The sequence below is a fragment of the Ranitomeya variabilis genome, chromosome 2 (assembly GCF_051348905.1).
Source record: "Ranitomeya variabilis isolate aRanVar5 chromosome 2, aRanVar5.hap1, whole genome shotgun sequence".
Classification (NCBI taxonomy): domain Eukaryota; kingdom Metazoa; phylum Chordata; class Amphibia; order Anura; family Dendrobatidae; genus Ranitomeya; species Ranitomeya variabilis.
In genome coordinates this window covers 748594175-748620229 of record NC_135233.1, presented here as the reverse complement: position 1 = coordinate 748620229, position 26055 = coordinate 748594175, and the positions used below count along the sequence as shown (strand labels likewise).

General features: G+C 43.9%; 1 protein-coding gene across 3 annotated transcripts in view; it reads right to left on the bottom strand.

Moving 5' to 3' along the window:
- Positions 1-20910, bottom strand: part of ASCC3 (activating signal cointegrator 1 complex subunit 3) — an 824578-nt gene extending 803668 nt beyond the window's left edge. Inside the window, exons 1-2 of one of the 3 annotated variants that reach the window (XM_077289661.1) lie at positions 20775-20910; positions 1832-1981 (exon numbers count right to left, since the gene is read on the bottom strand). In XM_077289661.1, the coding sequence (XP_077145776.1) occupies positions 1832-1921 (90 nt within the window). In that variant the 5' untranslated portion in view covers positions 1922-1981; positions 20775-20910. Of the gene's footprint in view, positions 1-1831; positions 1982-8761; positions 8847-20774 lie in introns of those variants that run through there. The other 2 variants (XM_077289659.1, XM_077289660.1) reach the window with 2 other exon arrangements.
- Between the last annotated feature and the right edge of the window lie 5145 nt (positions 20911-26055).

Below are 26055 nucleotides of genomic sequence, written 5' to 3'. Positions count from 1 at the left end.
GTAAAATTGATAAGGCAGCTTTATTCTTCAAGTCAGTACGATTACAGCGATACCGCATTTATATAATTTTTTTATGTTTTGGCGCTTTTGCACAATAAAAACTTTTATTGAAAAAATTATTATTTTGCAATCGCTGTATTCTGAGAGCGAACTTTTTAATTTTTCCACTGATGGAGATGTATGGCATCTTGTTTTCATCTATACCATTTTTATTTACATTCGTCTTGTTGATAACGTATTATTCCACTTTTTTTCCAGCAGTATGATGAAAAAGCATAGTTTGCCACTTATTTTTTTTATGGTGTTCACTCAAGGGGTTAACTAGTGTGACACTTTTATAGATTTGGTCGTTCGGACAGGGCAATACAAAATGTTTACTTTTTTGTTTATTTCTTTACATAAAAATGTGTGTTAGTGAAATATTTTTTATTAAAGCGTATTTTTTTTTAAATATATACAATTTTCTTTTTTTTTTACTTTTTTACATAGTCCTTCAAAAGGGCCTTTGACTTTTTTTTTTATTTTGATTGCAGATATAATGCATTACAATGCAATATACCTGTACAGAAAGCTTCTTAGATCATGCTCTGAGCTGGCACCGCTCCTGACTGTTAGTGCAGGACCTCAGCCACTAGCAGCGCCGAGCTCCTGCTCTGATGCTGTGATCGGTTAGTCAGATTGACTGACCTATTACAGCGATCTGAGTGTGGAGACCGATGGCATGGGTCCCCTCACCTCTTCCCGTGCTGTTCAGCTGTCACTGATAGCTGTCGGCTATGAACTTTCACTGCGTGTTTACACGCAATGACAGTTCAAAGTCATGATGGGCATAACACGTCATGCTGCGGGAACCGACACCCACTCATTACGTGCCATGTCCATCATTGGGTGTTGAGGGGTTAATGGTGATGCCGCTTCTGTGGCCTTTTAGAAAAGGTGGTTATATACTTACAGACCTTAGATTGCATACAGGTATACTTCCTTTCACTAAGCATATGCTTTATGAAGATAACTGCTCAAACCAGAAATTTGGGGGGGGGGGGGGGCTTCATAGCAATAAGGGTGCATACATATGCAAATTACAATTTTCATATTATCCCATTTAGTGCTGATGCATCACACGCAAATCAAACTACAAAAAACTATAAACACAGGTTGTAATGTAACAAAATAGGTAAAAAGCAAAGGAGGGGTGGGGGGGATTAAATACGTTTGCAAGCGACTGTAGGGTGAATTCACACATTGGTGTCTGATGGTCCCAGTATGAGGAGGGATGCACAATCTGGCAGCCAGTCTTCTGAGCCAGGGTCCACAGACTCATAGACATTCATGAGGCTATCAAGTTCGAGTCAAGAGATCCAGTCCGGACGTCCATGAAACATAATTGGGTGAACCTGACCTAAGTGTCACTTAGGTTTGATCCTTACCCAACTTACTCTACGTACTTTGTTTGATTCACAGGTCATACATATAAAAAAGGAGTTTTTATGGAACAACTCTTACAAAAATACAGATTTAGAGGGGATCTCTGGTCTATAGATTTAAATTTTGATATGTACATGCTACTGAAATTCAGTGCTTAGGCTGCGATTTTAGACAAAGGTATACACAGCTGTCTAATAGACAACATGCATAGAATACAGCTCTCACAGATCACACCACAAGTTCTGCCAATAATTGGATCAAACACACTTTAACAATAACCGCGCTTAGGGATTTTTCATATTTACAAACTACAGTTTGTGAGGACATTGGTAAAACATTGTCGTGTACCACTATCATGAGTCATTCTGAATGTTTAGCACTTTGCGTCCTGGATAAAACATTTTACCATCAGGTCTGTCGAGTCTCCCCTGTAATCATCTTGTCTGGTGACATTTGAAAAGGAGCGCAGCGCTCCTGTGAGACGAGGTAAAACCATCTCTTTCTTATTCAGTGATCCATAGGATGAAAAATAGGATTTTGCTGCAACCTGTAACACCTAAAATGAAAAAAAAAAGCGGATAATGTTTGATAAGAAATTAAAAAAAAACCAAAGTTGAAAGAAAACAAGCAAATAACAACTGTAGTTTCAATAAACTGCGACAAAACATAAAACTCAAGTAACTTTTTCAATATAATCTAAAAAAATGACTACAAAAGGTATGTATGGGCAGCATGGTGGCTCAGTGGTTAGCACTGCAGCCTTGCCGCGCTGGAGTCCTGGGTTCAAATCCACAAAGGATGACATCTGCAAGGAGTTTACGTGGGTTTCCTCCGGTTTCCTCCCACACTCCAAAAACATACTGATGGGAATTTAGATTGTGAGCCCCAATGGGACAGTGATGATGATGTCTGTAAAGCGCTGCGGAATATGATGGCGCTATATAAGCAAAGCATAATATGTTAGCACTGGGTAATTATACAGCTGATTTTCCATTCTGTGCTCTGTATACTAGTACCATCACAGTGGATGAGAGCTCATCGGACATAATCATCTTCAGCATAAATTGGACGGTGCTGCTGCACAAATGTAGCATGTCCGCTGTGGAAAGCACAGAAAAATCAACCAAATGTTCACATAGCCTAAAGCTTCAGCAGAAAGGTTTTAAAAAACACTTTAATTAGAGTTGAGCAAAAAGATTTGCATGCCCCTGGTCCTGTGGCCATGTTAGTAGTCCATGGATACTGCACCTGAGCCCTGTGAACTCCCTACCATCTGTGGCATCCCCTATTCTGATTAGTGGGCCTGATGTGGCGCTATCATTGCAACATGACATACAAATTCCACAGTGGAATATGGCAGTAGTTATGAGGTCTCTATTCTGGTGTCAAGTGACTATCGACGTGTCCGCAAGACCAAGGTCCTTGTAAACTTTTTGCTCACTTCCAATCAAGGCTGTGGAGTCGGAGTTGGCATAAAATGGACCGACTCAGACTCCTAAAATATATAATACATTGGGTTCACTAATTCAGTGCAGGATGTGCTGTAAATGTTGTCATAGTAATTTGGGAAACTTATGAAATGTCCTATAAATGTCTGTTCTGTTCCTGATCTAAGGATCTGGGCTTTTAGTGGAGATGAATCTGTGCTGCACTTTATGTACATGCTCAGTAGTGATCAGTGCTGTGGAGATGAATCTGTGCTGCACTTTATGTACATGCTCAGCAGTGACCAGTGCTGTAGAGTCGGAGGCGAGATGAATCTGTGCTGCACTTTATGTACACGCTCAGTAGTGACCAGTGCTGTGGGGTCGGAGGTGAGATGAATCTGTGCTGCACTTTATGTACACGCTCAGTAGTGACCAGTGCTGTGGGGTCGGAGGCGAGATGAATCTGTGCTGCACGTTATATACATGCTCAGTAGTGATCAGTGCTGTGGAGATGAATCTGTGCTGCACTTTATGTACATGCTCAGCAGTGACCAGTGCTGTGGGGTCAGAGGTGAGATGAATCTGTGCTGCACGTTATATACATGCTCAGTAGTGACCAGTGCTGTGGGGTCGGAGGCGAGATGAATCTGTCCTGCAGTTTATGTACATGCTCAGTAGTGACCAGTGCTGTGGAGATGAATCTGTGCTGCACTTTATGTACATGCTCAGTAGTGATCAGTGCTGTGGAGATGAATCTGTGCTGCACTTTATGTACATGCTCAGCAGTGACCAGTGCTGTAGAGTCGGAGGCGAGATGAATCTGTGCTGCACTTTATGTACACGCTCAGTAGTGACCAGTGCTGTGGGGTCGGAGGTGAGATGAATCTGTGCTGCACTTTATGTACACGCTCAGTAGTGACCAGTGCTGTGGGGTCGGAGGCGAGATGAATCTGTGCTGCACTTTATGTACATGCTCAGTAGTGATCAGTGCTGTGGAGATGAATCTGTGCTGCACTTTATGTACATGCTCAGCAGTGACCAGTGCTGTGGGGTCAGAGGTGAGATGAATCTGTGCTGCACGTTATATACATGCTCAGTAGTGACCAGTGCTGTGGGGTCGGAGGCGAGATGAATCTGTCCTGCAGTTTATGTACATGCTCAGTAGTGACCAGTGCTGTGGAGATGAATCTGTGCTGCACTTTATGTACATGCTCACTAGTGATCAGTGCTGTGGAGTCGGAGGTGAGATGAATCTGTGCTGCGCTTTATGTACATGCTCACTAGTGATCAGTGCTGTGGAGTCGGAGGTGAGATGAATCCGTGCTGCGCTTTATGTACATGCTCAGCAGTGACCAGTGCTGTGGAGTCGGAGGTGAGATGATCTGGCGCTGCACTTTATGTACATGCTCAGCAGTGACCAGCGCTGTGGGGTCGGAGGTGAGATGAATCTGTGCTGCACTTTATGTACATGCTCAGCAGTGACCAGTGCTGTGGGGTCGGAGGTGAGATGAACCGGTGCTGCACTTTATATACATGCTCAGTAGTGACCAGTACTGTGGAGTCGGAGGTGAGATGAATCTGTGCTGCACTTTATGTACATGCTCAGTAGTGACCAGTGCTGTGGGGTCGGAGTCAGGGAAATTGAGGAGTTGGAGGTTTGGATTACAGACTCCACAGCCCTGCTTCTAATGCTTTATTCCTGGCTGTTTTTTGCTTCCTCATGAAAACACTTTCTGTGAAATTACCTGCGCCAGTCAGACATCTACATTCATTCTTTTACACGTGCCAGCAAAAATACAAAGTGGATTATGATTGTTCAGTCCATGAAACCAATTACGTAATCTACAATCATTTGTAACTTTCATTTTTGCTAACGGGCCAGCCCTGGATTAGGTGTCTGGAATTGCATGGAAAAGAATGATGCGCTTTTTTGGCAAGCAGTTTTGCCAAAGTCTGTGACGGAGCCTCCAACGCTGATGTCAACATATTGTAATAAAAGGAAGTGACAAGAAATATGCAAACAAGGCATGTAATGATGCCAAGTGAAAAATCGTATAAATTAGCTACCGTCTAATCCATGCACCAATGCTGGGCACGGCCAATAATCCTCCTCCAGGTATCAGTACAGAACATGGCACCATCCCCAATCTAGGAATACAGCGAGGTACGCTCTATAGCACCCAGCACAGTCACTGTCACCGCCGTGGGTAATATAATTATCTGCAGATAGGAAGTTATTTATTAGGGAGTCTGAAGGCTTTTCTCCCTTTAATATACCGCACAGCGGCTTCCAGAGATCAGCTGACACGGAGATACATTTATAACGTGAAACCTTGAAGAGCTTCACATTTTAGCTGACAAACAAGCGTGAGAAAAGTTTGTGGCCTGTAGTAAAGGCTGGACTTTTTGGCAACTGAGGCAGTGGTGATGCATGTGTTGTCAGTGCTGAGAAGAGGGGAAATGAAAGGTTAGTGACAGAGTGAAGGGTGGTAAAATTGGATTTCAGTTTTTGTCATATTAAGCTTCTGGCAGCTGGATTTAATCCAGCACGAAGAGAGAAAAGACTGAAATATGAGCCATGACCTGTAAAGGTGAAAAGAAGAAAAACATGGGTGGTTTTCTAGTATTAATAATTCTGTATGAACAAGAAGAGACAGGAAAATGCAGATATCTCTGAAGGAGAATGTCCGTCTGATATTAGGCCTCGTAAAGCTAACGAGACATGGAAATTTGACTAAGGCCAAATATACTCTATATTTCTATGAATGTAAGCACCAATATGAAAAAGATTGTGGTAAGCCATCCCTTTATCCTGTCTATGTATGCGCTACGCCCTAATTCACATGGCTATAGTATGACTCCTTGTGCACGTTGTGTATTCGGCACTATAACAAGGCATTCAGCCGACATTACGGAATTGCACCAATAGCTTTTTCCTTAAGCTACTTTCACACATCAGGTTTTTTGCATCAGGCACAATCTGGCGAATTTTCAAAAAAAACAGTTTTGTTTTTTTTTCCCCGGATGCGTTTTTTTCCCATAGAGTTGCATTAGCGCCGGATTGTGCCTGATGTCCCAACGTTTCATCCGTTTTTTTTGCCGGATCCGTCCCACATTTTTTTTTCCGGCAGACGGAGAAAACGTCCAGAGGAACGTTTTTTCAGTCCGGCAGAAAACTGAACAGGGACTGAAAAGGCCAGAAACATATGAAACACAAGAAGAAATTGCCGAATCCGGCCACCGGATCCAGTTTTTGGACAGAAATCATGCATTCTCTCTCCTTGGGCTACTTTCACACATCAGGTTTTTGCTGTAAGGCTATGTGCACACGATGTGTATTTGCTGCGGAACGTCTTGCAGCTTGCCGTGATGCGGTGGCAAGTGTGGTAATAATTGTGGGGTTGATGTCACCTTTGTATTGTCAGGTGACATCAAGCCCTGAGGTTTACACCCACAATAAAGTCCTTTAATTGAAAGAATGACACAGACTCCTTTAATAAATCTTAATTAAAACATACTTACAGCGACATCCATTGCAGTGAAGCAATTGTCCCCTACAAGAGAATTAAAATAACGAACAGCAATATTCCTCACCTGTCTGCTGAGAAGATAATAATTCATTTGTCCCACGACGGGTCTAGCTCTGCTACATCTAGATGGCAGGCAGCATGATGCGACCATAAAGCCTGTCTTCCTGCAGAGACAATGAGCAGCATCTGCTATCTCTGCTCAGTGTCACACGGTGAACTGACATCAGTGCTAAAGCCGTTAGAAATTTTCCCACGGTGCTAGCGCTGATGTCAGTTATATGGAGTGAGTTCATTGGCTGTGAACTCCCAGGACCTTCCTGACGGCACCGCGAGCGTAAAAACTTTCTCACACTCCCAGTGACGTCAGAAAAGTTATAGAAGTTCACCGCGAGACATTGAGAAGCAGTAGCAGACGATGCTCATTGTCTCTTCTGGATGACAGATTGTATGGTCGCATCATGCAACCTGCCATCTAAAGGTAGCAGAGCTAGACCCGTCGAGGAACAAATGGATTATTAACTTCTCAGCGAGCAGGTGAGGAATATTATTATTAGTTATTTTAATTCTCTTGAGGGGACACTGACTTCACTAGAATGGGTGATGCTGTTAGTATGGTTTAATTAAGATTTATTAAAGGAGTCTGTGTCATTCTGTCATGCTGGGTGAAGGACAAGTGCACAACAACGGGGAGAGGGAGCCCAAACACTAGGGAAGTGGGGAGTGGAGACCCCTAGGCAGATCTACGATCACCCTGTCTGCCCTAGTTCAGTGTGAATGTACAATTTTCATAATCATGAAAATACAGAAAAATCTTTTAATGAGAAGGTGTGTCCTAACTTTTGGTCTGTACTGTACTTCGAAGAGTATTTCCTTTGAAAACTATGTGTGAAAGACAGAGAATTGCTCTATGTAAAAGCTCATGTTAAAATCGTATTGCAATGGAATAGCAATCGCGCTGCACTCGGATTTAAATTGGATGCTAGGTGTGAAAAATCGGATTGTACTTGCATGAAAAACACATGACACTCGCATCACACTCGTCCGATTTTGCAGGAACAAAATCAGACCGATTTTCAAATTGCTATTGTGTCTCCAGCCTTACCAACTACCTCTGCAGAATATGAGAGGTGGCTGATCTTATAAGCAAAGAACACAGTGCTTCAAAGCTCATTGCTATAGAGCTTGTAATCACTGATCTGATGCTTGCTGGATCTGCCAGCTCCCGTGCTACTGCTGCAGAGGTAAGGCTGTGTGCTTGCAACTTGGACAAAGCACAGATCCGGCCGGCAGTGTGACAATGTTGGTCCACATAGTCAGTCAATCATAAGTGCCCCGTGAATTTGGGAGGCCTGGCGAGCGGTGCACTCCTATTCGGAAAGATGAGAACAACCCATATAAGAAATCTCATCCACGTGATGCAAAGAATCTGCAGCAGAATTTCACCCATTGCGATGTAAACAGGTAAATGCGGGACGCAACTGTACTATCTCTGAGGATTTAGCTGTGCCGTTTTACTGCAGAGCACTTGCAGAGGGTACACATCCTACATTTTTATTAGTTTTTCGATAAAAGTATCTGACATGCCATGTTAGTGCGAATCATCACAGTTTTTAAGCTGTTTGCTATTGGCCACATGATTCTACAGGTAAACAGAAGAGTTACTGACAAAAGAGTACAGCAAACTGCTGCATACCTCCAAATCATGTGGGCTGATTACAGGTAATACTCCATGCTGACCCGCTATACAGAACATAGGACATAATGCCACATACTAGCTCTACCTCCATCAGCGTCCCCCCCCAAAAAAATCACCAAATCATGAAATAGGCATTGCTGTCCAACAGTAACCAGATGACAGTGTTCAGGTTTGAACACAAAAATGACAATATCTATATGTCTATATAATGTTGTCTATATGCCCTATGTACACAATACAGCACATGGACACAGTGCTCAGAGAGGAGACACCCTTAAACCATAACAGATACAGGTGTGGCCAGAAACATAGCCTCAATTTATCTTGTATGGGCATTGTGTATGATTACATTCCAAGCGAGAAATTGCATCTGGCAGTAGACAACATGCTGCACCAGCCAAAGTCAGGCGTTTACCCATCAGATGATGTAGTGACTAGCAACTGAGGTATCTAAGCAGTTAGCCAGAAGGAGGCGGCTCCATCTGTAAATCCAATGGTGCCCCAGTGTTTTGATTTTGGCGTGGACTAATGAAGGTCCCAGGGTCCGCCTTCTGTGTGCATCTATTAGTTCCTGTTAGTCTTACACTGACACATATAGCATATTACAACTACAGGACTTAAATGGGTTATCCCCTTTCATAGAAGGTTCAGGTCCAGCTGCAATTTGGTAAAAAGTAACGTACTGCGCTGTATTCATTTTCCCTGGGTCCACCGGCCAGTTTCTGCTGCTGAGGTCTGAAATTGGCTGCGTCGTTGACGTCACGGTGACCGCACAGAAGCCAATCAGAGAGCTCAGTGGCTTTGCCGGCAGAACCTTTGAGCTCACCGATTGGCTGCTGCACCGCTGACGTGATGTATGTGCCACAGCCAATACCAGACACCAGGGGCAACGGCAGATACTTGCATAGGGAAGACAAGTACAGCGCACTGTTTAAAATTTTTTTAACAAACTGTGAACATTATCTGAAAGGCAACAAGCACTTTGGTTGTGCTGTGAAAATAACTAAGGCCCCCTACACACGTTCAGGAATTCATGCAGAAAATTCCTGTGAAAATCCAGACATTTCTGCCGGATTTCCGCATGAAAACCGCATGCGTTTTTTAGCGCGGTTTTGACGCGTTTTTGATGCGGTTTCTCCCGGACATTTCCCAATGCATTAGACAGTGGGAAAACCGCGAAAAAAACGCAAAATTAATGAGCATGTCCATTATTTTTCCGCAAATCATGTGCACAGAAATTGCGGATTTCATTAAAAATGATAGGATGCTTAATGTATGCAGATTATTTGCGGTTTTATAGCATTTTTATAGCGCAAAAATGCTAAAAAAACGCAAATAATCTGCAACGTGTGCACATAGCCTAATAGTTAATTTATAGGCAGTAACTTACAAATTTCAGCTGGGACCCCACCCATCCCCAGAATGGGGCACTTTTATCTTCGTTAGAATAGAGCAGAGGTGTGCATGCTTGGCCATCGCTCCATTCATTCTCAGTGATACTGCTGAGTGCAGCGCTTAGCTTTTTACGGCAAATACTCATCATCTATTCTTTGGATTGGTAAAAAGTTCACGTTGTAGGAAAAATATGTGGGTAATAAACCAGGGGCAGAATGCTATAGGGCTCATCAATACTATTGCAGAGATCTCGATGTGGAAGGTGATAATGTCAGAAGGGCTAGAAGGGCCTGTCTGGTCATGGGCCGCCTTGTCTGCTACCTTGTTAACAGAATCGGTGTTCTCAAGATACACATACTGTTAAGAGTTGTGACAGAGCACAAAGTCGCTGACTCAGTCACTTACCCCACCAGGCCGCGGATATCATTAGAAATATTGGACTTGTAGTAAATCTTGCTTTCCTCCATCCAGGGTAATATTAGTAACATATCCCATCTGGTTCATGGGGACGAAGACAACATGGGCCTGTGTGATTTGAAATACCAGGGCTGAATTTCAGCCCCAGTCAGTACCTGTGTCACAATATAGAACCATCTCATACAACTCTCACCAGCCACCTGTGCAGGGTTTCAGCACTAACCATTGATGGTCTCCTTGTTCTTAGCATGATAAATCAGCCCTGATTAATATATGGATATCGAGTCTTTTTGACCCAATATGACCTCTGCTTACTCCTGAGCACCTATAATGGCATGTGAACATGAGAAGAGAGCCATGGGACAATAAAAGCAGCCTGTTCAGATTTACATGTGCATCACTTACCTGGGGTGAATTCACCACCAGGCACTTATAGGAGGAACGCAAGTCACCAAAGGCTAGGTAAGAAGAGTCTGGGTATTTTTCTACTGGGAATCTTTTGATCCAGGGATTTATGAAAATGTTACCTTATAGTTGCATACCCTTCATGGCCATAGTTTCTCCCACTGGCAGCCACCATTTTTTGAAGCAAACCACATTACATAAATTCTTCAAAAATAGTTTGGAAAACATTACTAAAGTCCAAGATGACTTAGCAAGTAAATGTCCTTGATCTCCAGCCTATCGAACATGTGTTATGTGGCAGAAAGATTTGGGAGGGGATACATTTAGCTGGAAACACCAGAACCCTTGAACAAGTTGTACCTTGCTCTACATTTGTATTTACAGTAGGTGTTTTAGACACATATTGTTTCTTGTATGACAAGGCTTTGCTGAATGGAGGAGTGACAATTACGAAACAGTGCACTTTGTCTCTTCAGAGAGGAAGAGGACTAGAACTCTAGTACCACCTATTGGAAGTAGCAATCCTAACAGTCAATGTCGACCCTTTAACGAGCCTTGTCACATGATTTAGGATAAAAGCCAAACCAGAATCTCAATTTGCGCACACTGTGTTTCGGGATACTGCCCCTCATCAGTGCAAAGTCTCTGCAAGGAGAAATGATACTTCTTGGATCCCGGTCAGACGCTTCTCACACAGCCAAATCAGATCTCAAACTTTGCACTGATGAGGGGCAAGTACCCCGAAACACAGTGTCTGCAAATTGAGATTTTGGTTTGGCTATTATCCTAATTCATGTGACAAGACTCGTTAAAGGGTCAACATTGACTGTTAGGATTGCTACTTCCAATAGGTGGCACTAGAGTTCTAGTCCTCTTCCTCTCTGAAGAGACACTTTGCATATTTCCCAGAGGAGTATTGCAGCTTTAAAAGTCTCTCATATCATCATGCTTAACATGTCACTCTACGCAAAGAGAAACAATACTTCTTGGATCCAAAACAGTGCACTAAAATTTGTTCTAAAATGTTCGCACTAAACTTGATTGAGAAAATATGCTAAATAGTTTAAAAATACTTTCTTGGATTTGTCTGTGAAATGGCCACAGTGTGAACGTGCTCCTACACATTGCACGTACACCAACCTATGTTCTGGCTTATTTCTTTGGTTTTGCTGTAGCTTCTTGTAGTTTGTGCAAAGAGGCATATCCCCCCCTTTCTGGGATGTGCATTTCATCTACTGTTATTGTAAACAGTTAAAGGGACCCTGTCACCCCCCAAAAACGGCAATGAGCTAAGCCCACCAGCATCAGGGGCTTATCTACAGCATTCTGTAATGCTTTAGATAAGCCCCCGATGTATCCTGAAAGATGAGAAAAAGAGGTTAGATTATACTCACCCAGGGGCGGTCCCGCTGCGGTCCAGTTTGATGGGCGTCGCGGCCCTGTCCGGGGCCTCCCATCTTCTTACGATGACGTCCTCTTCTTGTCTTCACGCTGCGGCTCCGGCGCAGGCGTACTTTGTCCTGTTGAGGGCAGAGCAAAATACCGCAGCGCGCAGGTGCTGGGCCTCTCTGACCTTTCCCGAAGCCTGCGCACTGCAGTACTTTGCTCTGCCCTCAACAGGGCAAAGTACGCCTGCACCGGAGCCGCAGCGTGAAGACAAGAAGAGGACGTCATCGTAAGAATATGGGAGGCCCCGGACCGGACCGCGACACCCACTACAGCGTGACCGCCCCCAGGTGAGTATAATCTAACCTCTTTTTCTTATCTTTCAGGATATAACGGGGGCTTATCTACAGAATGCTGTAGATAAGCCCCTGATGCTGGTGGGCTTACCTCATTGTCGATTTTGGGGGTGACAGGTTCCCTTTAAGCAAGTTGAAGTTGAAATGATCTCTAAAAAGGCCTAAAATTAAAAATGACACATTTCTTTTGTATTTTAGGATATATATACTAGTTTATTTTTTTTTCAAATTACAAAAATGAAAATGGGTTGATGCAAAAAAGGCATTGTTAGTACCTAGTAAAACTCACTTTTGAAAGTATCCCATCTTGTAAACGCTTTTTTTAGCCAGACAAGAGTCTTTCAATTCTTGTTTGAGGGATTTTCATCCATTTTTCCTTGGAAAATCCTTACAGTTCTATGAGATTCCTGGGTCGTCTTACATTGATGCTATTTGTAGGTCGAACCACAGATTTTCAATGATTTTTCAGATCAGGGGACTGTGAGGGTCATTGTTAAAAACTTCAGCTTGCACCTTTTGAGGTAGTCTACTGTGGATTTTACCATGTGTTTAGGATCATTATCCATTTGTAGAAGCCATCCTCTTTTCAACTTTAGCTTTTTTTTTTTTACAAATGATGTTATGTTTCCATCAAGAATTTGTTGAAATTTCACTGAACCAATTTTTCCCTCTACCCGAGAAATCTTCCTCGTGCCATTAGCTGTAACATCTCCCCAAAGCATGATTGATCCACCCCATGCTTAGTGGTTGGTGAGATGTTATTTTCCTTAAATTCTGTGCCCTTTTTTCTCCACACATACCTTTGATCATTGTGGCCAGAGTTCTAGTTTGACCTCATCAATCCACAGCACTTATTTAACCCCTTAGTGACGGAGCCAAATTTTTGAAATCTGACCAGTGTCACTTTATGTGGTAATAACTCTGCAACCCTTTTGAGATTGTTTTTTCATGACACATTATACTTTATGATAATGGTAAACTTAGGTCAATATGTTTTGTGTTTATTTATAAAAAATATAAAAAATTTGAGAAAAATGTTAAGAAATTAGCAATTTTCTAAATTTGAATGATTATCCCTTTAATCCAGATGGTCATACCACAGCAAACCATTAACAAAAAACATTTCCCACATGTCGGCTTTACATCAGGACCATTTGTAAAATGTTATTTTACTTTGTTTGCATTTTAGGAGGTTTAAAAATGTAGCAGCAATTTTTCATTTTTTTCAAGGAAATTTACAAAATTTATTTTTTTAGGGACTTATCCATGTTTGAAGTGACTTTAGGGGTCTCATTTTTTGGGAAACCCCCAAACATGATACAATTTTAAAAACAGTACCCCCTGACATATTGAAAAGTGCAGTCAGGTAGTTTATTAACCCTTCAGGTGCTTTACAGGAATTAGTGCAAAGTGGCATGACAGAAATGAAAATGTATATTTTTACCACCTAAATGTCTCTAACTTGTGAACAGATTGCTATAGCAGTCAGACTCTAAGGCCACTATTTGGTCATGAATTGCCATGGCAAATATCAGGACCATAAAATCATGATCTGAGGGCACCAATTTGGATAAAGAGGAAGCCCTCACACTCTGTTAACCATTTATAATGATGTAGTCACTATTGACAGCAGCATCTAAGGGGTTAAACAGATTTGGATGGGGCAAACAGTGATTGTGGCTGATGCAGCAAGTTGTGAGCTATAGTGGACAGCCGACAGCTGCTGGATTGTCACCTGTATGGGGAGGCTATTCTCTTATATCTCAGGTCAGTTAAAAGACGTATTGGCTGTCATTAAGGGGTTAAAAAATGCATCAGGCTTGTTTAGATGTTCTTTTGCATACGTCTGATGCTGAATTTTATGATGAGGATGCAGGAGAGGTTTTCTTCTGATGACTTTTCCATGAAGGCAATATTTGTGCAGGTGTCTGTAAACAGTAGAACACTGCACAACTCCAGAGTCTGGTAAATATTTCTGAAGTTATTCTGCAGTCAAGCAGGGGTTCTGGTTTGCCTCTATAGCAATCCTACAAGCAGCTCTCACTAAAATTTTGCTTGGTCTTCCAGACCTTATCTTGACCTCCACTGTTCCTGTTAACTGCCATTTCTTAATTACCGTATTTTTTGGACTATAAGAAGCATCGGACCATAAGACACAACCCAAATTTTCAGAAGGAACACAAATGCGTCAAATGGGGGTCCGTCATACAGATGATATGACTTCCATGCCAGACTGGTGCCGCAGTATTCGGAGCCCCTATACCACCGAGAACCTCCGTCGACATTTTCTGAAAGCCTGGAGCCCTCGCACATCCATTGAAGCAATGCTGTGGCTGCCGCAGGCAGCGCATGCACAGGTTGAGATCTCGGCACCAAAGGCTACAGCATTGCAGCAATGAAACTGTGGAGGATCTTGCAGCGTCAGAAAACCGAACACCCCCTCTTCCTGGTCTGGGACCCGCAGAATTGCCCAACTACTGCTGCCACAACACTACTGGTAAGTACATTCCGACTATAAGACGGCAAGACGCATCCTCATTTTCCACCCAAATATGGGGGGAAATAGTGCGTCTTATAGTCAAAAAAAATATGGTACCTTTCGAACTGAGGAAAGGGGAACTTAAACGTGCTTTGCTACCTTCTTATAGCCTTCTCCTGCTTTGTGGGCCTCCACCGTTTTCATTTTCAGAGTGCTAGGCTGCTGCTTAGAAGAATCAATGGCTGCTGTTTTTGGCACAAGGCTACCGGAGGCTGGGTTTTTAAAAGCTTGGAAATCTGCATCACCTGGCCTTTCCTAAAGATGATAGTGAACAAGCCATAACCCTAACAGGCTAAATAAGGTCTGAAAACTTGGTCAATGTTATCTGAGGACATAAATCTCCAACGGTTCCAAAACTTTTGCATTGGCCCTTTTTCCTTTTGTAATTTATAAAATCTAAAAAATGACTTTTCCCCCCATAAAATACAAAAGGAGATGTGTCATCTTTAACATTATCCCTTTTAGATATTATTTCAACTTCAACTCAACTGTTCACAATAACAGTAATTTTCACCAGGGGTGCACAAACTTTTACATGCCACTATATATAGCTTCTCATGGGCATGTGTCTGAAAAGTTGTGCCTGGGTCTTGCTCTGCCCTTATCTATACTTAGGTCGACTGACACAAGGTGAGATTTTAATACTAGAGATAGGTCCATTCCGATTTGGGTACCCCTCTTCACGGTGGGATGGCTTTTACGCTTTTTTTATCACAACAGTTTTGGTTAAGCACCCTGTTATTTACATTTATTATTTACTTACTACAAGGTAATTGTTCATTTTTTTCTTGAGATGTTCTCTGTGAAATGGCCACAGTGTGCACATGCTCCTACACATTGCATATAAACCAACTTATGTTCCAGTTCATTTCTTTGGTTTTGCTGTAAGTCTAGACATAGACTGGACAGTGTAAAGGTGCGCCAAGTTATGAAGCCACTTAGCATAACAACTTACACCCTTACAACAAAGGCTGGAAAGACTAACACCTTAGGCTGAATTCACACATCTGAGAAACAAGGACCATGATCTGATTACAATGCCTGGCCCTACCAGCCTAACCAGAGCTAAATGTCTCATCTGTGCACAAGAAGATGCTAATTATGCAAACTGCCTCTTCAAAGAGGAAGAGAGCTAGAACTATAGTGCCACCTATTGGAAGTAGCAATCCTACAAGTCAATGTTGACCCCTTAAAGAGCCTTGTCACATGACTTAGGATAATAGCCAAACCAGAATCTCAATTTGCAGATACTGTGTTTTGGGGTACTGCCCCTCGTCAGTGCAAAGCGGAGATCTGGTTTGACTGTGTGAGAGGCGTCAGACCATTATCCAAGAAGTATTGTTTCTCCTTGCAGAGATCGACATGCTAAGCATGCCGAGATGAGGCGACTTAAAACCGCAAGGCTCCTCGGGGTAATATGCTAATTATGCAAATTGTCTCTTCAGAGAGGAAGATAGCTAGAACTGTAGTGATAGCTCAGGACAGAACAGACAGCCCTGGAGGTGGATATTGTGATCCAAGCATGGTCTGTTTGAATTTGGCTTCAACCATTGGGCCTCGAAAAGTCCTCAATTATTTCCCCCAAACTTTCCTCTCCACAATTTAGCAGTCATATGTTTTTTTTCCCTCACTGAAGTATCTGTAAAAGGTCGTGAGCAAACCAAGGGAAATTGTATTATTTTTCTATCCTGTTTGAGGGTATACATAGACCCGATTCATCAAAGTGTGTGCACCTTTTAATGAATGGTCTGACTCCCAACAAGTCCTCTCATCAAGACTAGCATGAACAACACCACAAATTTTAGTTTTTTTCCTTTTCATTTCTTTTATTTTTTATACTGTTGACGAAATGATTGATTAATATTGATTCTTAGGGTAAATACACTCACGAAGATGCTGAATATATAGTTTTTTTGTTTTTAAAGGGAACTTGTCATGTGAAGAAACACTATTTACCTATAGATGTGGGGGTAAAATACTAGGACAGCGGCTACAGGTCGAAAACTAAGTAGACTGGAAGCGAGCAAGCGCAGTGAGAATATGAAATAATTTTCTACCTGTAGCTACTGCTCCAGTAAGAAAGGCAAGTATGATTTAAATACCATTTACTTGCAGATTAAGCCTATATCTGCAAATTTGCAACTAAATATAATTTCTGGACATGACAGGTTCCTTTAAATTATACCTTTTTTTTTTGGGGGGGGGGGGGTGATAGGGTGTCGGTGAAACTGGGGAATCCAGGAGACCCGAGTGTGGAAGTAGCAGCTCTGCTATGCATGTAGACAACTGGCAATTACGAGATCACCATGTCAAACAGAAGCACTGTCATTGCTGGTGCTTCCATGTAATGCTTAGTGCTACGTAGCCTGGAAATGACACGAACAATAATAAATCTCTTTAGTCTTGGAGTTCCACGCTTTCTCAGAAAGTTGAGAGCCCAACATACTACCTCCTGCATACTGCCCACGGTAAAAGAAATGGCCTTTTGTTTATGTTCCAGGAGTAAAGACATGCAGAAAATCCATGCGACTGCTTAGTGGTTCTCTTGGTATATGCTACCATCCATTACAAGGCTGCAGTGGTTCCATGGATGTACAAGGTGAGTGATGCATTTTTCCACTGGTTAGCTCAACTTTTTCAAATAATTTATTTCTTAAAGGGAATCAATCAGCATGTTTTTGCTACCTGATAAAGGCAAAGAAAAACAGAATCCAACGATGTATCACTTAGATTACTGGGTGCAGCCGTTCCCACACAATCAGAGCTTTTAGATGCAGAATGCAGCAGGACTGAGAAAGCTAGCCCTGCCCACACCAGGCTCTGTATGTACATAGTGCATAGACAGTGAGCGCCTTATTGTGGGACGATGTGGGGCGTGGTCAGACTGATGTAGCCTGGTAATGATAATCAAAAGGTGATAAAACCTACACTATACACACCACACAAGGTAATAAATGACACAAAGTTCAACTCTGTGTCTCAGCCTCTTCAGATTACATAGCAAAAACCTGCTGACAGATTCCCTTTAAAGGAGTACTCCCATCCTGAACTAAAACAGAACTACAGGATATGCGATAAATGCCCGATACGTTTCCATGGCTGAGAATGAAGAGGCAGCTGCACATGTGCAACTATCCTTTTACTTATATTGGTAACTTAAAAACTGCAGAGAGCATGAGACATGGCCCTGTTTTCAAATAAAATGTAAGCCATTGATCTGCCCCGTTGAGAATCAGAAAAAACTTGGGGGATATTCACACATCACACATGATAAGCAACAATAAATTAATTTAACAGCAATTAGTCAATTTAAACATCTAAAAAATTACTAACAGTAATTGCCAAAATGTAACTCCTCATATAAGTGATATTAACATATATAGAAATACAAATAAAATGAAAAAAAAGAAAGAAAAAAAAACAACAAAATAAGTAAATAAATATTTTTTAAAAAATCACGAAAAGAGTTTATTGGACTTCACACTAGGGAAGTGGAATCAATTATGTCTTGTATTTCCGATACTCCCATTCAGTCTTTCAGGTGGCAAAGTTGCAAGTTTGAATATCCAAAAGGATTACCTGTTTATTAATTTGAAATCGGTTTGGAATATTCTCTGGTATTTCTTCAAGTATTATTAATTTCAGATGGCTGGGATCTTTGTGATATTTGATTTTTAATTTTGTAGGTATGTTTTACATTAACTAATTGCTGTTAAATTCCCTTATTGTTGCTTATCATGTGTGATGCTAATTGTAACATCATCACTGGCCCTTTCGAAGGTCAGAGGGGATATCCGAGGAAGGAGTTTGATCAAATCTGAAACGCGTAATATCTACCTCACTTTGGACATCCATCAGCACCCAGAATATCCACAAGTTTTTTTATTCTCAAATGTTGATTCCAGAGGTCGTAGCCGCAGCTGGCTCTATTGGACACACACGCCCTCTCCAGTGTTGTGCCGCTACGTACAACCTCCCCAGGTGAGCAGTGCACTATGTGGTATTGAGACAAGATCCGCGATTTACACAAGCGCTTTCCCTATTTTCGTATTACATGTATCTGCTCCTATTTATGTCAGAGGTGCGTAAAGTGTGGCCCGTGACCACATTCGGTCCCTTGGCTGTTCCCATCCAGCACTTTGACCGGGACAGCCAAATGGCTGAAAACAGAAACCACGCAGCATCCCCTCGCATGGCCTTGATTTCACCGGTATCAGCATCCAGAGGATGCTGGTTAATACATGATGAAACATGGAGCCGATAGATCCCTGCTCCACCATTCAGCCTGTACGACTGGGTATCTCAGCACAGCGGGCCTGGTCACGTCACTACATTGTGCCTGCTGTGTGGAGCCTCAATCCACATACTGCACCCATCACAGCAGTGAACAGGAGCGAGCAGGGTTAGGTGAGCAGTTTGATCTTTTTTCTTGTTAGTTGGTTGTAGAGGCCATTATACTGTGCCGGGGGCTGAGATTCATCAAACTGTGTGTGGGGTTCAGTACATTGTGCATGGTTGTGTAACGGGGGGGCTTTGGGTCCATAATACTGTTTGGGGGGCTGTATAGGCATCATGCTGTGGGGACATTATACTACTTGTGGGGCATCATACTGAGTTGGGACTGAATAACAGAAGCAGTATGATTTATTACTTTATATAAACCTTATAATAAAACAGGAATTATATGGATTTCATTAGTTGCTACAGGTAAGAACCCACGCTACAATAAACCCTATTGTAACAGATATTAGCAGTAAAAGCTAATCACAGACTTAATTCTGCTCAATACTAAGTGATAAAAATATCATAGAAAATTATGAGCAGAATTAAGTTTGGCTGGTAAGTTTAGCCCTCCACAAGTCACCGTCTCTTATGTGGCCTCTCAGGAATATTAATTTCCCACCATGATCTACATCATATCCTGTGACTGCCGTAAATGTCCGAGATATGAGTACTCCTGTGCGATGGCTGGTTGCCTTGGGGAATTGCAGATTTTCCTGTACGAGTGCCGTCAGTGGTTTTCACGGATCGCACTTGTACCTGTGATAGTCTATGGTGTATTTCACGAGTCCGATTATTTCCTTGGACAGAGTGGTCGGCAGAAATCAGTCACTTGTCTGATACTGATCCAAGTGTTGGACCAAACTCGCCAGTGCAAGTCTAGATGGGTCAGTGGCACTCAGCTGCCATCCATGTGTGGGCCTTTTTGACAGGAGAAACCTTCAGCTTTTTGTTTTTTTAATTCAAGATAAAACTCTGAAGAAACAACACTTACGAAACGCAAATCGTTTTGTTTGTGCACAATGTAAAAATGTAATTAAAGGGTTATTTAAAAGTAAAAGGTTATCCTGTACCCATGGGCTAGTTTGCTGATTACAGGTGGTCCCAAGAACGAGCTCCGCAGTCCTGTCCTGCAAGGGGCGCATCAGTGGCCTCTGCTCCATTATCTTCTATAGGACTGCAAGCCTAGCTGTTTTTGTGGTATTGCCCTTTAACACAGAATTATGGCTGGAAATAAGTGTTCGATATGTAAAAGAACCCCTTCGGGTGGGTGCAGAAGGCACGGCACAGCGCTCCGCTCTCTGCAGCTTTGTGGATACCCGCGATGCGCTCCGTCTGCCTCTTTTCTGCTCGCGGGTTGTGCTTTTCAGTATTTTGAGCTGTCATTTCACTGGGGTTTTCTGGGGGGGTTTCATGAAGACAATGTAGTCACATTTTGAAGCCGATATGTTGACAGTTTATATCAAAACTGCGCGGCTGTAGCATCATTTTGCGGCTGCTTCTTCTGCCTCCATTTTTTGGCAGATTCACTCAGAAACTGGCAGAAGGCATAGTGTGAACGCACCCGAACAGGGCCGGCCCCGCACACACCAGGGTGGCATCTACCTGCGCTCCTGCTGCCCGGCACACCTCGCGGCCATGCCTCCCCAGTGCCAGCCTGGCATAGCACACTCCCCAGTAACCAGTGGTGGGCGCATCATTACCCCCACACCGCGGGCTAGAGCCGGGCTCTGCGACTTGTGGGCAGGCACAGCTGGGAGCGCCCTGTGTACGGCAGAGCCCGTGTGCAGCAGGCAGGCAGCAGAGGTGGCCTGTGCCCGGTAATGGCGGGTCACCACGTCTACCCCGTCTGTCCTCACACTCTACACTAGCAGTATGGTCGGGCAGTGCAGACACGGCGCCGGTCCGCTCACTCACCTGGGCTGGCTCAGACGATGAATGACAGCCGCTCCTGACCAATGGCGACGCTCTTCCGCGGCCAGTAATACGCAGCTCATTGGCCGGCCGTGGAGGGGTGACGCCGTAGGCAAGGAAATCGGGCTCCTATTGGTCGGCTCGGCTTCCATGACCCCGACGCAAATTGTTGACGTCATCTCCATGCGCGCATACACGAGTGTTGGCGTGCTGGCTGCGACAAGTTCCTAGTGTTCTTTAGGACAGTGTGACGTAAGCAGTCATGTGACCGTCGCTTGGCTTCTGTAGTTAGTTTCGGTCTCGCTGCTCTTCCGCTGCTGGCGCTGAACTTGATGCTGGTGATGATATTTGCATTGCGGCCGGACGGGGGCGCTGCGGGGGGTTGCGGTCTGGGAGGTGGCGCTGCTGGCATTCCTGTATGTTGCCTTGGTGGTGCAGACATTGCAGCGGAGGTTACAGGGCCCACTACTGACAGCCCCAATTACCACACGGGGACAGAGCTGTCAGTCACCTGCAGTGTCAGCAGAGCAGTAATGCGGTAGCCTATGGCGCCATAGGAGGAGACTCTATGGAAGGCGCAGGCATTAGCCGGAAATTCTGCTTTAGGCTGTGTGCACGCGATGCGGATTGAAGTGCCGATCCGCAGCGTTTTTTCCCGTGCAGAACCGCACTGTGATTTACAGTCCAATGTAAATGTAAAAAAAAAAATCAGTGCGGACTTGCTGTGGATTTCAAAGAAGTGCATGTCACTTCTTCTGTGCAGTTCTGCAGCGTTTCTGCACCCCTCCATGATAAAAATCTGCAGTGCAAAATCCGCACCAATTCTGCATAAAAACGCACAAAATCCGCATACAAAACTGCGACAAATCCGTGGCTGCGGATTCTACCAGGAGCTGCGGATTTTGTGCAGAAAATTCTGCACCTCTTTTCTTACGTGTGCACTTAGCCTTATAGTCATCTCTTGGACTTGAAAACGAGGCTTGTGAGCGTTGAATTGCATTGTTGGGGATGTCGTTGATAATATTTGCTGGTGCCTTTCCCCCCCCCCCCCCCCACACGCGGCACCTGGCCCCACCTCACACGCGGCACCTGGCCCCCCTCACACGCGGCACCTGCTCCCCCCCTCACACGCAGCACCTGGCCCTCTTCACACGCGGCGCCTGCCCCCCTCTTCACACGCGGCGCCTGCCCCCCCCCCTCACACGCGGCGCCTGCCCCCCCCCCTCACACGCGGCGCCTGCCCCCCTCTTCACACGCGGCGCCTGCCCCCCCTCACGCGCGGCGCCTGCTCCCCCCCTCACACGCAGCACCTGGCCCCCCTCACACGCGGCGCCTGCCCCCCTCTTCACACCCCTCTTCACACGCGGCGCCTGCCCCCCCTCACGCGCGGCGCCTGCTCCCCCCCTCACACGCAGCACCTGGCCCCCCTCTTCACACGCGGCGCCTGCCCCCCTCTTCACACGCGGCGCCTGCCCCCCTCTTCACACGCGGCGCCTGCCCCCCTCACACGCGGCGCCTGCCCCCCCCCTCACACGCGGCGCCTGCCCCCCCCCTCACACGCGGCGCCTGCCCCCCCTCATGCGGCGCCTGCCCCCCCCTCACACGCGGCGCCTGCCCACCCCTCACACGCGGCGCCTGCCCCCCACACACACAGCACCCGTTCCCCCTCACACACAGCGCCTGCCCCCCCTCACACGGTGCCTGCCCTCCTTGCTCAATGCCTTCTCGTATAGTACCAAATTCCACCATGATATTCCTTAGATGTACCACTAGAATCCCTGTAGGACCCAGCAAACTTGGCTGAGGACCTTGGACACTGTAGAACAAGACAAAAAGAAGTCCAACTACACTATAATTTCTTGAATTATTAAAACCACACCATTGAATATTGGCAACGATTTTTAACCCTTCACGTCTGTTGACGTACGTGTACGGAAACACCTAAATATATCCTACATATCAGACCATGAAGGAAATTGTAAGAAACACCAAAAAACTACCTTCACACAAGGCCAGTAAAATACATATATACTTTATTAATGATAAAAACAGTAAACAGTAACGGGTATAAAACCACAGCACAGGCAAACAGTGGGATACCCAGGAAAAAACTCCAAAAATATAGTGGCTATAGTAATTATTCCATAATACAATACATCAAGTGAGAATGTGCCATGTACATGTGTGTGAAGGTAGTTTTTTGGTGTTTCTTACTATTTCCTTCATGGTCTGATATGTAGGATATATTTAGGTGTTTCTGTTTATTGACTATAGGTCATTATTGTATCCGGGTTCAGGATGGATTTCAGAAGTTGAAATGCTTCTAGAACGGTATATGCCCAGAATGTCTTCAGTGAGGGTAATCCACAAGCACAGGAACCGGTTCAAAAGATTGCATTGAAGAAAACCTTTAAAAATGTATTGAATCGCCGCACTCGTATATGGTGGAATAAAATATTTCTTGAGAGCTATATATCTAAGAATCTGATTCCAAGAGGTCTGCGGGTACAGATTTTTCCTTCCTTTCCTGTTAATGATGTTGCCTTGAGAACCCGTTGGGAGGCAGCCTGCCATACATGCTCTATGACTTTTATGTCCATTTTAGTAGACATTAATGGAAAATCTATTAATGATTTAGGATTACAGATTGATGAGATCTACAAGAAGCTTCAGAAGGAATGTACACAGGAAGAGTTCGATATTTTTAAAAAAGATGTTGATACTTTTTGTGATGAGTGGGAGAAGGATATCTCTGCCAATAAAAATAAAAAATTCCAACGAGATCTTCCTGATAAAAACGAGAACAAAGTATATAGGTGGGGTCACACTGGTATTCTGGACAAAGGAGGACCTACATCTGAAGTGGTTAGTACATCCAGTGCAGGCACTTCCATGTCCTCTACTAGTATGGGTGAACAGAATTACATGCGGTTCAATCAGAGGCGGAAGGAAGATCGATCTCGGAGATATAACACTAGGAAGAGACTGAATGCCAACTTGGATGAGGGGGATGAAGAACCACAAAGAAATATGATGAGGGTAATTAATCTTTCAGGCATAGTGCTATCTGAAGCCCAGGTGGCAGTGTTGAGTAAGGGTCTTACCTTTTTTCCATCTTCTGCCCCTGATCATTTTTCTATTTTGAAAGACCTGCAACTGTTTGCACGTAAGGTGTTTTTTAGGAGATTATATTGCCAACAATCCTCTGTGGTTTTACCCCCCATAGAAACAGAAGCGGAAGTACTCCAGATTTTAGAAGAGTTGGCCAATGAGGCAGATACCTCCTTCCCAAATGAAAAAAATTTCCTCAGATCAACACTGTACCTGCCATTGATTTATTTGTCCAGTTGGTCATGAAAGAAATTGAAGCCATTCCAGAAACCATTAAGAACCTGAAGACTCACCTCTTCCAACAAGCCTACAGCCTGCAGTGATCCTGAACCTACTGAACCGCCGCACAACCAGCTCTGCCCTCTCCTAGTGTATCATCACCCATCCCCTGCAGACTGTGAGCCCTCGCGGGCAGGGTCCTCCCTCCTTATGTACCTGTGTGCCTTGTTTTTTTTTGCTCATGTCTAATGTATTTGTCTATATTTGCCCCGTATTTCACATGTAAAGCGCCATGGAATAAATGGCGCTATAAAAATGAATAATAATAATAAGAGGGACAACCTTAAACATGATGAAAGACAAGCTTTGAAAGAATTAAAAAACCTGAAGGAGGTAATTATTAAACCATCCGACAAGGGTGGCAACGTGGTTTTGTGGTCCAAATTGGCCTATGAAAAAGAAATGAGACAGTTGAGAAATTCTGTGTGTTGTAAAAAAAACTAACATTCAATCCCCTGTCGAAATTTGGGAGTGAACTTTTCAATTTACTTCAGGAGGCTGTGTCCGGTGGTGTTCTGACATCCAGAGAGACGGTTTATGGAATGAGGATCCTACGGTAGCTAGCATATACCTTCTACCAAAAATATATAAGGATCTGGTCACACCCCCAGGTAGGCCCATTGTTTCTGGGGTTAATAGTCTATGTGATCCAATCTCTAAACTGATTGATTTCTATTTGAAACCCTTGGTTGAATCCTTTGTCAGCGTATTGCGCAAAAAATACGCCAATGCAAGTCTATGGGGGCGCGCAAAATACGGAATGCATACGGACCATGCGTGTGACTTGCGAGAAATACGATACACTCTGGCAGGTGCCAGGAAATGTCCCAAGGCTTCAATCAGGAACCTGAGACATCCTAATTAGCTGAAAAAGCCAGACAGTGAACCCGGAAGTCTGCACGCCTCCACGGAGTGAGAATCAGCATGGCTAAGGCTACGTTCACATTTGCGGTGTGCGCCGCAGCGTCGCCGCCGCAACGCACAGCGCAAATGTGAACACATGCACAACGCTGCTTTTTGCGCCGCATGCGTCCTTTTTTCCATTGATTTTGGACGCAGCAAAAATGCAACTTGCTGCGTCCTCTGCGCCCCGGCGCCGCAGGGACGCATGCGGCGCAAGAAGCAAGTGCACCGCATGTCCATGCGCCCCCATGTTAAATATAGGGGCGCATGATGCATGCGGCGCCGCTGCGGCGCTAGCCGCAAATGTGAACGTAGCCTAACATCAATGTGGACATGTTAATTATTTTGGTGAAAGAAAGGCCAGTAATTTGGGACCAGAGAGATCCCAACTATGCCAACAAGGCCCAAAAAGAGGCAGCATGGAGGAGTATATGTGGGTCTCGATTCCCACATTATGACCAGCAGCCACGTGAGGCACAGAGCCAAATAAGTAAGTACACTCATGTTTGTAAATTGTTTTTAATGTGAAACAGCAGTACCCAACTCCTTTTTGAAGTATTTATCCTAAAATTAAGTATTTCATATATTAATTTATATAACACCATTAAGTCCATGGTGCTGTACATGAGAAACGGGTTAAATACAGGGTTCTTACAGATGTCCCTAACGTTGTGTACAAGAGAAAAAATACATACTGGGATAGAGAGTAGCGGACTCTGTCCTTGTGGCCTTACATTCTTTTTTTTTTTTTTTTCTTTTTTTTAACATTAATAATAAATATTTTAAACAAATACAGCTTCCTAGGCTACACTACAATCTGTGTAGTCAATTACACCTTGTGCGACCACTGTGCATAATGGTGTAATAAATTATTTTACTCTATTTTGTTGCAGTGGATGATGTGATGAAAAGATGGCGGAGCATCCACGATAAATATAGGAGGGAGAGGCAGCAGCGTGAGAGGAGTGGGTCAGGCGCACCTCCTAAAAAA